At 39.7% G+C, this 14,481-nt stretch overlaps 2 protein-coding genes across 3 annotated transcripts in view; both read left to right on the forward strand.

The window, feature by feature from the left end:
• The window catches only part of gpr34l (G protein-coupled receptor 34 like), a 471,084-nt gene that overhangs the window by 168,733 nt on the left and 287,870 nt on the right, over nucleotides 1–14,481 (forward strand). The window lies entirely within an intron of this gene.
• LOC132895707 (actin-binding LIM protein 3-like) overlaps nucleotides 1–14,481 on the forward strand; it is a 130,450-nt gene that overhangs the window by 23,460 nt on the left and 92,509 nt on the right. For both annotated transcript variants that reach the window (XM_060936522.1, XM_060936521.1), the window contains exon 2: nucleotides 11,156–11,302. In XM_060936522.1, coding sequence (XP_060792505.1) covers nucleotides 11,156–11,302 — 147 coding nt within the window. The remainder of the gene's footprint in view (nucleotides 1–11,155; nucleotides 11,303–14,481) is intronic.

The following is a 14,481-nucleotide window of genomic DNA, read 5'->3' on the forward strand; positions in this document are numbered from 1 at the left end:
TTCGAGTTTATCATGCAGCTACAATTACAGTACGTCTAAAATTCTGCCTTGATGTTTGCTACGGCTTGTAATTAGTGTTAGCAGGTTCAGGCTCAATATCCTACAAACGCACCAAGCGTCAGCTGCTTGAATCGATGCTGCAGTAAACAGTTTTCTGTCTGTATGGTGTTTCAGATTATTGCTGTGCTTTGGCAATTAATTTTACAGCATTAACTGCTTACCTAAGCTTAATTACCTAATAATGGCATTAATTATGTCACATACTGTAAGATGGGCCATGCTGTTATCGGAAGATAATCTATCATACTGAAGGGTCTTATTCTTGTATTCAAGTTTTACTTTATTAATCGACAACACATCACGATTTTAACTGGCTATAGTTACATTTAAAGTTAATAAACATCTGTGAAAAAAAATCAGTTCCTGTTTTCACTTACATTATAACAGCTATAAACAGTCGTTCCCTCACTAGACTCTCTCGGAAAAAAAAAAAACACAACTGGTCATGTGACTAAGAAACCAACAGCGTAAACTCTGCCTTGAGAACTTCCACACGTCGAAAAATACAAAGTGCTGACACTGGAGACTCCTTCCATAAATGCTACATAAACCAAGCATATTGGCAAACAGAAAACTTCACCATATCATCAAAGATTATACTTCTTTCCTTTGTTGAAGACCACTTTAAAAAATACATTTACAATAAGTTTTATACCATGTAAGACATCCAGTGTTTACAACTATTCTATCCACATTCACTGGATATGATAGCCTGGCAAGCCAGACTAAATGTGAATATTTAGTCTGGCCTCGCTCGTAGACATTTCCGAAGGGTGGGGGTGGAACAACCCGCTGTCTTTCAAACTGTCTCTGTGCGTACAGGCCAACGCTCTGACCAATCAGCGCAACAGTGACTGTGACGTAGTCAGAGCGACAGAAAGCAGTGGGGGAGGCCTTGAAATAAATAATTTTTCAAATGCATATTAATTAATAAACAGGTTCTAGATATTAAGAAGTTTGGAGATAATGACCACAAGTTTGGAGTCTGTACCACATACTTAACATACACTCTTATTTTTTTCAAGTGTTTTTCAAGGGTTTGCTTAAACTGTTTTTGAGAGTTTTTATTTAGTGGTGTTTGGTGAAATAATTTCCCTTAAATTTAAAATAACGGGAAAATAAGAAACAATCAAAAAGTAATGTTTCAAAGCTGTTTATTAATTCTTCGTACTGCACAAACTAGCCCCATCCTTTTGGCTACGAGCGGAGCCAGCTGGTAGATCAGACTTTTGCCATAGCCGGTCGGCAAAACAGCGAAAACGTCCTTCTTGAAAAGGAATGAGCGGAGAGCCTCTTCCTGCTCATGTCTCAATGAAAACTCCAAGTCTAATTCTTCTAAAACTGATTCCAAAGCGGAGTCAAACGAGCGCTGTTCACTAGCCGTAGCCATCTTTCCTGTTGCGCTTTCTCCAGCGTCATGCAGCCTTGTCGTCACTCCTGCAAAAGCCCGCCCAAAGAATCCAAACAAAAACCTTGCGTTGTGATTGGCGGGCACGATTTGATGCCCGGGGTGTTTTGTTGATATGGTGCGAGGCTAGACCCACTCGCAGGCAAAAAATATTTTTGGCCGCTAGGCGGGTGGGTCTAGTTTACTAGGCTATGGATATGAGTAATCGGGTGCTCTGATTGGCTACTCTACTACTAGGTGAAATAAAAACTCTACTCAGAAACAAAATACAAAAAAAAGCAACAAAATATGGAAGGAAAGTATTTGATGGTAAGAATGTAAGGCAAGGCAAGTTTATTTATATAGCACATTTCATACACAATGGCAGTTCAATGTGCTTTACAGAAGTAAAAACAAAAACAGTAAACAATAGAGAAATAAAATTACATAAAATACTTTTATTTTTATTCTAAAACAATTAATTAAAAGAATTAAAAGAATTAAAAGAAAATAATAAGAATTAAACAATAGTAGAAATAAAATAATAAAATAAAGTAGAAATAGGAGGAGAAAAAAAAGAAACCAGCAGAATAGAATAAAGAATAAAATAGAATAAAGTTAAAATTAAAGTAAATTTAAAACATGCAGAGAAAGTAAAAATTATTAAAAAAAAAAAAGAAGACAATATTAATTATTTAACAGAAAGCATCTGAGAACAGCTTGGTCTTTAACCTAGATTTGAAGCTGCCAACAGCAGGAGCATTTTTAATGTCCTCTGGCAGTTGGTTCCATAGCTGCACTGCATAGTAGCTAAAAGCTGCTTCACCACACTTTGTTTTAACAACTGGTTTTAACAGTAAATTTTTCTGTTGCGATCTGGTAGATCTGATTGGGTTAGGCCGCTGCAACATATCAGAGAGGTAATTGGGCCCTGTACCATTTAGAGATTTGTACACCAGCAGCAATACTTTAAAGTCAATTCTGTAGCTTACTGGAAGCCAGTGAAGGGACCTTAGAATTGGAGTAATGTGCTCTGTTCTTTTTGTTCGTGTGAGAACCCTCGCCGCTGCATTTTGAACCAGCTGAAGTCGTTTAATGGTCTTTTTTGGCAGGCCTGTGAAAAGGCCATTGCAGTAATCAACCCTACTAGAGATGAAGGCATGTATTAGTTTTTCCAGATCATTTTTTGACATAAGTCCTCTTAGTTTGGAAATGTTTTTAGGTGATAAAATGCTGTTTTAGTGATTGCTTTCATGTGACTGTCAAAGTTTAGCTCGCTGTCAATGAAAACACCAAGATTTTTAACCATTTCTTTAGTTTTCATCCCTTTTGTGTCAAGAATAGTGGTAATCCTGAGTCTTTCATCTTTTTTTCCAAATAGAATTACTTCTGTTTTATCTGTGTTCAGCTGAAGAAAATTTTGTGACATCCAGCTATTGATTTGATCGATACACTGGTAGAGACATTCAAGGGGGGCATAATCATTAGGTGATAGAGTGAAATAAATTTGGGTGTCATCTGCATATCAGTGATACAAAATTGAATTTTTATTGATAATTTGCCCAAGTGGGAGCATGTACTCATATCTTTTTTTTATTTTTCAAGAATTATTATTATTGCTCCTGTCATTTCACCGGATTGTTTACATTCTAAGTGGAAATGATTTTGTCGGACGTTTTGTTTAAAGTTTTTATTCATCAAATTTGCAAAAAAAAATGCTCTGTTTCTCAAAATCCAGTGAATGTGGATAAAATAAAACAGTTATTCCACTCAATCTTGTCGTACATGGATTATAGACAACTCGGTGCTATGCACCTCGTCGGCTATCAGCTCATGTACGACTCGATTTCATGGAATAACTTAAATATTTATTAAAACAGCACATTAATATAAACCTGTCATTTTTATTACAGCTGAAACTACGGTTATTCATGAATTCAACATTCTGTGGTATAAAACAAAAACTAAAAAGACTGTGTACATTTTCACATCATATAAACACCTACCAAGTTCATCAGCAGACATTTTTCTCATCTGCCAGCAAAGTAAGTGCCATATGTATATTTACTAGAGGTATCTAATGAAAAGAGGTCGAGGAGGAAGTATAGGCTTGACTTGTCAGCTCTGCTCTGAACCCACAATTAGCTGCCCACTCTCCCACCAAGCCTGAATGCTAACGTACAATCCATCGACAGGAAGCTCGCATGGTCTTGCATCGCTTCATCTGCAGCTCCTTTCCTTTTTTACCTGGTTTCTCAAAAGACCTGTATTTTTGTCCAGTTTTAAATGCAATTCATTTCATTCTCTCTCATTTCTCTATGTTCTTCTTTTATTTTATCCCATTTTCTCTTCACTTTTGTCATTGGCCAATCCACACCCAGAAAGTGAGCTCTCCAATATCATATGATGATGGCTATAAACCAGGCTAATGTAAAGAGCTATCTACCCTCTTCCACATACATGACCTCACAGACAACAATGATTGACTTATGTCACTGCAATTGACAGGAGAAAAAGAGTATGCCCCCCTACCCTCCTGCCAAATCAATTTATAAGATTTATTTATTTTTAATGAGCAAGCCTGAGGTGAAGGTGATGAGGAAAAACTCCAAGGTGGCATGAGGAAAAAACCTTGAGAGGAACCAGACTCAAAAGGGAACTCAACCTCATCCGGGTGATAACTAGCTCACCTCTATAACTTTGCCCTATATGGTCAAAAAGTACAACTGTGTAACCAGGAAATTCATTATAGTTTTACCATGAAGTCTGCTTTGTTCAAGTTATCAACTGATAGAGACTTGAGTACAAAACTGTTCACGACAACCGTAGTCCTAAAGTTATCATGGTGATTGTAGTCCTAAACCATCGGAGCAAAACTGGCTACAGCCATCTTCCAAGTGTATCTTTCGACTATCCATATGGGGCCGTCCTCCATAGGAACAAAGTGATGAGACTCCAGTCAGAAGTAGGGCATCAGGATGGATCAGGCAGGTCCAGAGAACAGGAGAGGCCAGCATCACCGGTATCTCAGGAGTGACATGTGTAACTCAACACTTTTAGACTTTTCCAGAATATTAAGCATTCAATAGAGCTTTGTCAGTGTGAAAATAAACCTTGTAAAATCCATATTTATCTTTCATAATATCTGTCACATCCGATTCAACCGCTGATCCAAGAGCCAATGCTGTTCATCCCGATCCAACTCCAGCCTGGACTTTAGGACTCTCACACTCATCTTACTTCTGCTTCCTATTTTTGATCACGATTCTACCTCCATTTGGATTTTACTCAAGAGTAAGTTTTCTGCTCATATCTAGGTGATTATATCTTCCATTGTGGAAAGAAACGCCCTTATCTTGGCTGTTATGTGCATCTCAGTGGTTCTGTTTTCTCGTGCAAAGTGTGGAAAAGTGAGATTTTTCAGAACAATGTTTGATTGTTGTTTGGTTTTTGGCAGGCAGTGGCGTAGATATTTTGGATGCCACCCACTCTTGCTTTTGACCTTTACTCACTTTTGCTAGGTTGTGAGCGTGAATGCAGTATGGATGCTGCATTTACAGATTTCACTGCCTACAGTAGTTAGAAGAGAGCCGGGTTCACATCAGGACATCCACTTAAAAAGCCATCTCAGAGCTGCTGAAAAGGCTCTAATTGATGAAGTGGTCTGCAGTTCCATGTGATCTTTGGAAAGACTCATTAGCTAGACCCGGCGACCTGCTTTTATCATGAACAGACTTTTCAGATATGTTCAAGTTCTCTTGGATATAGATCATAAGCCATACTGAAACTGGTCTCAGTCTTCAAGGCATTCTTCATGGTATAGATTCTACAAGGTGTTAGAAACAACATTGTAGACTTTGACATTGTCCTGTATGTTGACACAATCACGTCATTTGATCACACCACAAATCTCCTGCTCTACTACATCCCAAAGGTGCTCAACTGGATTCAGCTGTTCAAGAAACCAGTTCCGATAACTTTGTGACAATGTATGTTATCGTGGTGGAAGTAGCTATAATAAGAAGTGGCCATAAAGAGATGCTTGTAGTCAAGAACAATACTCTGGAGCCCAAACAATGCTCAATTGGTATTTAAAGGCTGAATGTATGGCAAGAAAACATACTTTATACCATTACACCACCAGAAGCAGCCTGAAACATTCACATAAGGCAGGTTGGATTGATAGACTCATGGTGATGATGCCAAATTCTGACCCTACATTCTGCAGAGATTCATCAAACTAGGTAGTTTTCCTGTCCAGTTTGGGTGCCCAGTGCAGCCTCAAAATCGAGACACTGTTAGTGCATGAAAACAGTTTATGAAATACTCAAACCAGACCAGTCTGGCATCCCCAACCATGCCATGGTAAAAGGGTACAATCAACCTGATGCCTAGTGCTGTAGTCAAGGCCACCTATGTCCAGACCAAGTCATGACCAAGACCAAGACTTTGAGGGATTGAGACCAAGTCAAGACCAAGACTTTGAGGGATTGAGACCAAGTCAAGACCAGAACCAGAACAGTGGGTGTGAAGGGGGGTGGGGGAGGGGTGACGGCCTTTAACAGTAATGAAAATTTCTAATTCACAATGAGTCATGTTCCTGGTTTCATTTGAAACAGGACGTTTTACATCCAATCACAGCAATGATGTGAACAAATAAATCAGCCAGTACACAGGCAACTTGGTGAAATCCCCACAGCTGTAGCCTTGACCGGTCTTGAAATAAAATCTTGAGTCTTCATGTCCAAGATCAAGACAAGACCAAGTAAAAATTCGGTCAATTCTGAGACCATCAAAAAGTGGTCTTGAGGCCGGTCTCGAATCCTACAACACTACTGATGCCTTCGAATTTCGATCTGCCCCGGCCTTATTGACATTTGACTTGAAAAGGATGACTTCAAGTCGAGCCAAACCACATTTTCCCTCACACTGACCTTCTTCTGAAGCAAGCATCAAATCCCAAAACACCTCCTGCAACTTGTGATTCCACAAGCCTACGTTACTGCTGTTAGCCAGTGCGCTTCTCCTTTCAGCTGCCTCTTAATGTAAACATTGTGCTGCTCCAACCCACACAACACGCTGCGTTGGAACAGGCATGAGTAAGAATACCCGAGTAAGTGAAATTGAAGAAAATTGCTCAATTATTTTGATTTAAGTTCCCTCAGAGATAATAAGCATGAGAAAAGTGGGTGTAAAAAAAAAGCGCACCAAAACTGTAAATCCCAAGTAAAATATCGTTTGTCTTCACATCTTGTCCCATTTCAATATAATGACCTTCAAGTTTGTTGGTAGCAATCTATATAGAAAAGAAAAAGTAAAAGTGAAATTGCTGTTCCTGTAACTCATTACTCATCTTGCGTTTGTTTTATAGAGCTGGCAAATCCTTGACTTTGCCATGTTTGCCAGTCGGAGTGCAATGATTTCTGGCAAAATGGAGTGGCATGTGCCATCTGCCATTGTTGCTGAGGAAACAATAGAATAGCTGACACTGAGAATGACTTCCTGCCAAAGCAGATGAAGAAGGAAGGAGAATTTAATCACAGAAACTGGACATTAAATCACTGGACGTTACGTAACACCACAGTGAGAGATGACTTGGAATAAAAATAAATGTTTGAACAGATACAGTATTTAAAGGAGAACTGATGTCATTTTGAAACTTGCTTTATTTCTTAATTAACATGTTATTCAATTACGTTTCCAGTTTTAGTAACCTTATATCGTGAGTCGTACTGGCAACTAATTCCAATTAAATATTATACTTATCGGCCTATTCGGTTTTTAGCCATGTTGAATTTAGTTCGTTTGGTCCACAGCAGGCGTCGCTTATCCACGCAATCTTCATGAGACTTGTGCGAGACTTCGAAATGTGAAGTGTCAGCCAGGTGTCAGTGCCACCATTTTGAAATATTGCACAAAAACGAGTTTAAATGATGATTACTGCCTACTTTTTTCAAACTTTCCTGATTGCTATCAAAACAAACAAAATTTCCAGTTTGATTGCATCAGCATTCGAAAGAGGGCGCGCACGTGTTTTGACAGCGTTGGCAGATGTTGGTGACTTTGATTTTCGCTGTACATTTTACTTCCGTCCTACGATGTCTCGCACAGGTCTCAACGAATCTCGTTTATGGCCATTGCTTTGACATATGCATATGATATATTACAGAGCATATTTCAAACACTCAACTTGCTATAGCACTAACAAAATAGCAATCAAACATGCATTCCTATATTTAATAAAATGAGATAAATAGAATTTTGATTTAAAAAATTGCCTTCAGTTCTCCTTTAATGTATGTTGGTATGAGAAATTGTGAACTCTATATTGTATTTTGTTCTCATTCTTTGTTCAGCTCTTTTTCTGCCCAATTGTTTTACCTTTTAAAAATAAAATGCATAATAAAGATACAACACAAACTGTCTAGTACCTCTGATATACAGCAATATTTGGATGTATTGATTATTGTTCTGTTAAACCTTTTTTAATGAGATTTCAGACCGGCTTTATAATATATTGATTTTTTTTAAGCTATACTGTTGTTCTCACCATGTGGGGTAACCAGTAATTCCAATACTGGACAAATGATCAAATTAAAAATAACACATCTGAGTTCTGTGGCTGTCATATTAAATCAATAAAACAGTATGTCCGAGTTAATATTTGTCTTGTACATTTAAAAAAAAAATTTCTGACCAGTAAAACCAATTTTAGGGGGGTCGCAAAAACCTATGGGAGATGCTTCCTAGCCAACCACTTCATTCCTGGATCCGACTAGCGACATCATCAGGAAGATACCGTACCAGCTAGTTTCGGCCCCTTATCCTTGCTGTGCCAGTGCTATCCCGGGCACTGATAAGGGGCCGAAACTGGCTGGTACAGCATCCTCCTGATGATGTTGCTAGTCGGATCCAGGAATGGAGCTGTTGGCTATGAAGCATCTCCCATAGGTTTTTATGACCCCCCCCCCAAAAAAATTGGTTTTACTGGGTAAAAAAATATGTATAAGAGATATTTAGTTGCTACCTAAAAGTGGAGCTCCTGATGAGTTTATGAGCAAAATGTTTGCAAGGGCACAAAAAAAAATCCCCCTGAATAGAATAATAATATTACAGCACCATGAATGAACCATCGAATTGTGTCGTATTGTGTTTTTCACCTCAGTAAATCACTGCATTGTCTTGTGACAGTGAGACCAATAATGAGATACACATCGCAGTTACAATATGTATTTATTCCTTTCTTTGACTCCGCATGCCCTGCGCCAGAAACAGCACATGCAGCAGAGTCACAGCATTTATTATGGTGTGACTCTGCTGGGTGCCTGGTAGACAGCAGTGAACCAGCGCTTTCACTTTACACCACTACTGCAGAGTTACCATCCAATATCACACTCCATATGTCAAACAGTCGTCTGGTTTCATCGGTCACGTCCACACTCTGTTAGGACTGGGACTGTTTTTGCCTCTAGAGGCCGCTGTTATTTCCTTATCTTGTCTTGTTTGTTTTGGCCTCTAGAGGCCGCCACTGTTCCTGTGTTTTGTGTTTGTGTTGATTGCCTGTTTGTCCTCATTAGTGTCACCTGTTTCCCATTTAGTTTTGTGTATATATACTCCCTCAGTTTGGTCCCTTGTCACGGAGTCTTTGTGCTACCTATGGTTTGTTTCCTCTGTCCCGGGTACCTTGCTTATGCGCTTGTATTTTTTGGTATTTTGTTTTCTTTGGATTTGTTCTACCCTTTTGGATCTTCTGAGTGTTTTGCATTTTGCCTTTTATTTTATTTTATTTGGACTTTGTACTACCTTTTTGGATCTTCTGAGTGTTTTGCATTTTGCCTCTTCTTTTCTCATTTTTTGGACTTTGAACCTTTGGATTATACTTCTTGTTTTTTGCCCTGGATTGTATATAGTGTATATATTGTAAATAAACTGTTTTTTGATACTCTACTTTCGCCTCACGCCTCTGCACTTGAGTCATTCCCCTGATGGCCATATAGGGGTTTGCTGGATCACTACACCAGTGATCCGGGTTCGATTCCCAGCAAAACCCTAACACACTTGAGCAGCACCATTAGGACTAATTGGCATGCACCTGTTCCTGATTAGAGCTCAATCACAGCGCAGACACTTTTATAAGGACTCTGGGTAACATACAGACTTTGCAAAAGCCTTGTATTTTGTCTCTTTTCTGGTTTTGACCCTGTTTGTGTTTTTGGACTGTGAGTATTGTACCCCTCTGATATCCTGTCTGTGCTTCACTCCACCACTGCCTGGTTTTCCACTCTGCCTTTGTCTCAGTTTTAGATGTTTGTTCACGTGTTTTCAATAAAACTCTCCCTGTGAAACTCTTACATCCGTCTATCACCCTTCTACGATACAAATTGTCAACTGTCCAACAAGTGAGTGGACTAATAAAACTGTTTTAACTCGTTTTATATGAAACTGCCATGAATATTTTCTGTAAAATGTGTTCGTAAATAATCCCACGTTATTTTTTAAAAGGCAAATTTAAAATAAGCGCTGGATAAAAACCCATCAATCTTATGGAAATCCGTTGTCCGTTGGTCAAGTGTGTATGAGATACATTGCCTTGCACTTATGATCAGGTTCCTTGTGGTGGTACATGCATGTCATTTGTACAAATCGTTAAAAATCAGGTTGATACATTACCGTATTCTGTTAAGTATGGGGTTTTGCTCCACTATGAACTCGGAGTCAGTGAAGATATATGACATAAATATATTGTATGTTCATCACTTATTTATAGTAATACATCAGTAATAAATGTTTTTCTATTGATGTTACTGTCAAGATTATAAGCAAATTACGGAAATACTTTAGAGGGTCACACCACATGATCATTTTTAAGACTGGGGCTAATAAGTGCATGTTTTTCTATAAATGTGTACACAACATCCCATTTTTAAAGAATATTTTATGATATGCTTGAACTTTTTATATTTTTGACCCATCTAGTTTACATTAAGACATAAAAGAACCAGTAGCTTTTTATTACCTACAAAAAAAGGCAGCTGAACAACAAAAAAAACCCGCAAATTACATTAAATGCGCTAGCATTTGACCCCCAGTGCATAAATTACCCTCTTTATTCTCCCAAAGTGAACTTCACCCTGCTGCTTCATCGAGGTCACAAATGTTGCAAGATAACATCTGGTACAGCACATCTGGTCCAGCTTAAAGCTGGTTAGACTTGTGAAATCCAGGACCAGTAACCGGTTATCTTCTGCTGCAAAGCATCTGCTATTTTACCTCGAGTGAACTGATAAACTGTTCAGCTTTTTGTTCTGTATATCAGTGATATCAGGAGCCATTTATTTATTGATTGGTGCCACTTTTGAGTGTTGATTGATTGTGACATTGGAATGCACGCATACATTATATTACAATGAACATCACATGACAGACCATACTGTTATACGAAAATGATACACATTTGTGGAAGGGGTTTCCAGTGCATTTTTAATGAATATAAAGCAATCATAATTAATGGGTGCCCCAACTCTGGTCCAGAAAAGATTTGCTACTTCCCTGCTCATGCACACTTAATTCAAATCCTCAGTTCTTGCAGAAGTTCTTGTTTTCAGAGAAATCATCAGCTTGACTCCGAGACTCCAGACCCAAAGGAGCCTCCAAATACGTCAATAATCTTCACATTTTCTCAGATATTTTCTTCTGTTCTTTCCACAGGCCCCTACCAGCACCCCAGCTACAGTGGAGGAAGTGGAGGCCATGGTCAAGACTCCATCTCCTGCTTTCGATGTGGTGGCGTATGCAAAGGAGAAGTGGTGCGCGTGCAGAACGTCCACTTTCATGTCAAGTGTTTCACCTGCCAGGGTATGAAGATCTACTCTTCCTTCACCAAATCCTAGATGTAGAGGATTGTATAGAGTTGAATATCCAAAAAATGGAAGAACAAGATCAACATACTGCTGCGTAGGGTCTGTAGTCCAGGTCTGTAGTGTACTAGGCTGCTTCACAAGTCCCTGAAAGTCTGAGGTAGCCAAGCATGCAATCCCATAATGGAATTATGCTGAGGACCCGTCACTTGTGACATGTCAATAAAGAAGGTCTGTGGTGCTCCATCACTGCACCAAGTCAGGCATGAAATCGATTTTTACTTCTCCAACAAATAAACATACAAAAAAAATCCCTTAATGAGTCACAGAACATGGTGTGGAACTGGAAGACTGAGTGTTGTTCATAAGCATAAAAAAGCAAGAAGTTGTCAAAATGCACTAAGGGCATGATGGCTACATGTGGCTATTTATACCACAGGGATGGATCCAGCCCAAGAATCTGACAGATGCACATTTGCAGAAATATTTTCACTAATTTCACCAGATCGCTATGGATTTTCGTAGGGGCATAGAGCATGCCGAGCCCTTTCCAAAGAGGGCAGCCACGACCTGCTACAATTGCAGATCAGCCCATTATTCGCCCCTGAACCCCTCGCATGAGCGCGGCTCGCTGAAAACTTTAATATGAGCCCTGGCTCCAGCCGCGCGCACACGCCGGGATTTAAAAATTCATAAGTCTGCCACCGAAAGTCATAGCCCCACCAAACTTTACAGGCACCTCCCTCTCCCCCGAGACCTTTTGAAACAGCCCAGGCTCATCCCTCTATGACCATGGCTCGTCCCGTTATTCACCCCCAAACCCTTTTTGTGAGCGCAGCTCGCCGAAAACTTTAATATGAGCCCTGGCTCCAGCAGCGTGTGCAAACAGGGATTTAAAAATTCATAACTCAGCCGCAGAAAGTCCTAGCCCCACCAAACTTTACAGGCATCTCCCTCTCCCTGAGACCTTCCGAAACAGCGCAGGCATGGCCCGCTACAACCGCTGCTCAGCCCATTATTTGTGGCAAATTTCAACCTCTTTCTGGAGCATTTTATTGGTTTGACCTAGATTCTTTGTCTCAGGTCACGCTATACATAGCATCGTGAGAATACAGGTAATTAGGTCAGGTAAGCATCACCGCTTAACACAGGTGATCAGATCCTGAACCATTGGTCTGTTGGTTGAGCGTGGCTATAGCCCATGTAGCCGGCTAGCGGTAAAGTAAACAAATGCTCCGTGACCGATGCCAAATTGTGCACGTATATTTCTGACCAATGCATGTGTATCGATTGCGTCGGTCTGGATCCGTCCCTGTATACCCTGCCCTTCTGGAAGCACAGTTTCCAGGAGAAACAAACACTAAATGTTCTTCACCCTCTAAAGATCCTACCAGAGGGAAAGCAGATAGAGGAGAACTGAGATAAATCCCTCTTCCAATCTCTTGCATTATTCTGTGCCTTCTACTTCCCTAAGTCATTCTTTCTATTCGCAAAAGAGCTGCTTTCATTAAAGCAGAGTAATTACTTAAAGATATTGATCCAGCTGTTTTAACAGCTGTATGATCTTTTCTCCTCGCTGAACAATCCTTTCAGGCTTAAAAACCTTCCCAGCCTGAAGAAATGACCACTGACAAATTACATTTGCATAACGCTGACTGGCTCCTACGACCCTTCCCTTCATTATTTATTACCATCATTAGAATTTCTACATGAAACCTTCCTTTAAATCACCACAAGTCAAGAGTTCATACAGTTCGTACATCATTGTCTGCTTCGCCTGCTGCCTCTGCAATGCACAAAAGCACAGCTGTTTTGGAAAGACAGTACATTATTGTCAGATCAGACAAGGAAGTAAATTCTAGTCCAAGTCCTTGGACTGCGCCCGAGTCGTGGAACAAGTGACTTCTGGGAGCTGCGGTCAAACAATAGCATTAAAAGAGCTTTGTACTGAATTCCCAGCTCGTAAATTCACATTTGTTTCCATTAAATGACTGGGAGGATCCGTGGTGGTGGGGTTTTTTTTTGTCTATTTTCTCTCCTTCATGGTTGCAGGGTAAGACATTAGCAGAAATGACCTGAAGATCAGAAGAAGGAAGAGAAATGATTGTGATATGATCACACAATTATCCAAAGAAAGAAAGAAAAGAAAGGTTCCATCATGAAGCTTGATCATCATCGAAATCCCATAAGGGTTGCTGTTCTGACCAGTCTTGTCTCGTGGTTAATTAAACCTCGTCTCGTCTCATTTATTATTTATGCACTAGATTGCAGTTCCAGTTCAATTGACATGAAAGACGGATTGGTTTTCCGTAAGCGTCCCACATGCTGAACTGAATAAATGTCTGTTATTTTGCTTAACTTTAATATAATATTCTAGAAGAGTAGATTTAATTTGAGAAAGATTTGTTTGGAACGCATTCTCTGTCTCTCTCTCTCTCTCTCTCTCTCTCTCTCTCATGGCTCGTGCCTCAGGAGTTGCTCTTCTATACAGTGCTTCTGTTCCATCCGAGACAGATCAATAAACCTGGCTCAGCTTGCCCAGACTGTTAGGTGAAGTCGACCATGCAGTGTGCTGGGAAAGGAAGCACAGACCAAACACTTATTGTTTTGTCTTTACATTACAGGCATTTAGCAGATGCTCTTATCCAGAGTGACATACAACATACCCCGAGCAGCCTGGGGAGCAGTTGGGGGTTTGGTGCCTTGCTTAAGGGCACTTCAGACATTCCTGCTGGTCCAGGGAATTAAACCAGCAACCTTTTGGTCTCAAAGCTGCTTCTCGAACCTCTAGGCAATGGCTTCTTTAATACACACAGTCCTGTGCAAAAGTCTTAGACACATGTAAAAAATGCTGTCGACCAAAAATGGCTTAAAGATATTGAAATGAAATGTTTCAACATTAAAAAAATATTATAAACAGTAATCGGTAAGCCGTAATAAATCAATATAACAAAGTCAGTATTGGTGTGAGTGCAGTTTTATGCGGAAATGATCTGTAGGTTTTCCTGAGCATCTTACAGAACCAGCCGCAGTTCTTCTGGACACTTTGACTGTCACACTCACTTCTTCATTTTACACCAAAACCCAGCAGCCTTCATTATGTTTTCTTTTTTTAATCTGAAAAGTGCTCTCTTATGGAATATGCTGCTCAGATACAAACAAACATTTTTTTCTGTA

Source organism: Neoarius graeffei, chromosome 12, assembly GCF_027579695.1.
Source record: "Neoarius graeffei isolate fNeoGra1 chromosome 12, fNeoGra1.pri, whole genome shotgun sequence".
Taxonomy (NCBI): domain Eukaryota; kingdom Metazoa; phylum Chordata; class Actinopteri; order Siluriformes; family Ariidae; genus Neoarius; species Neoarius graeffei.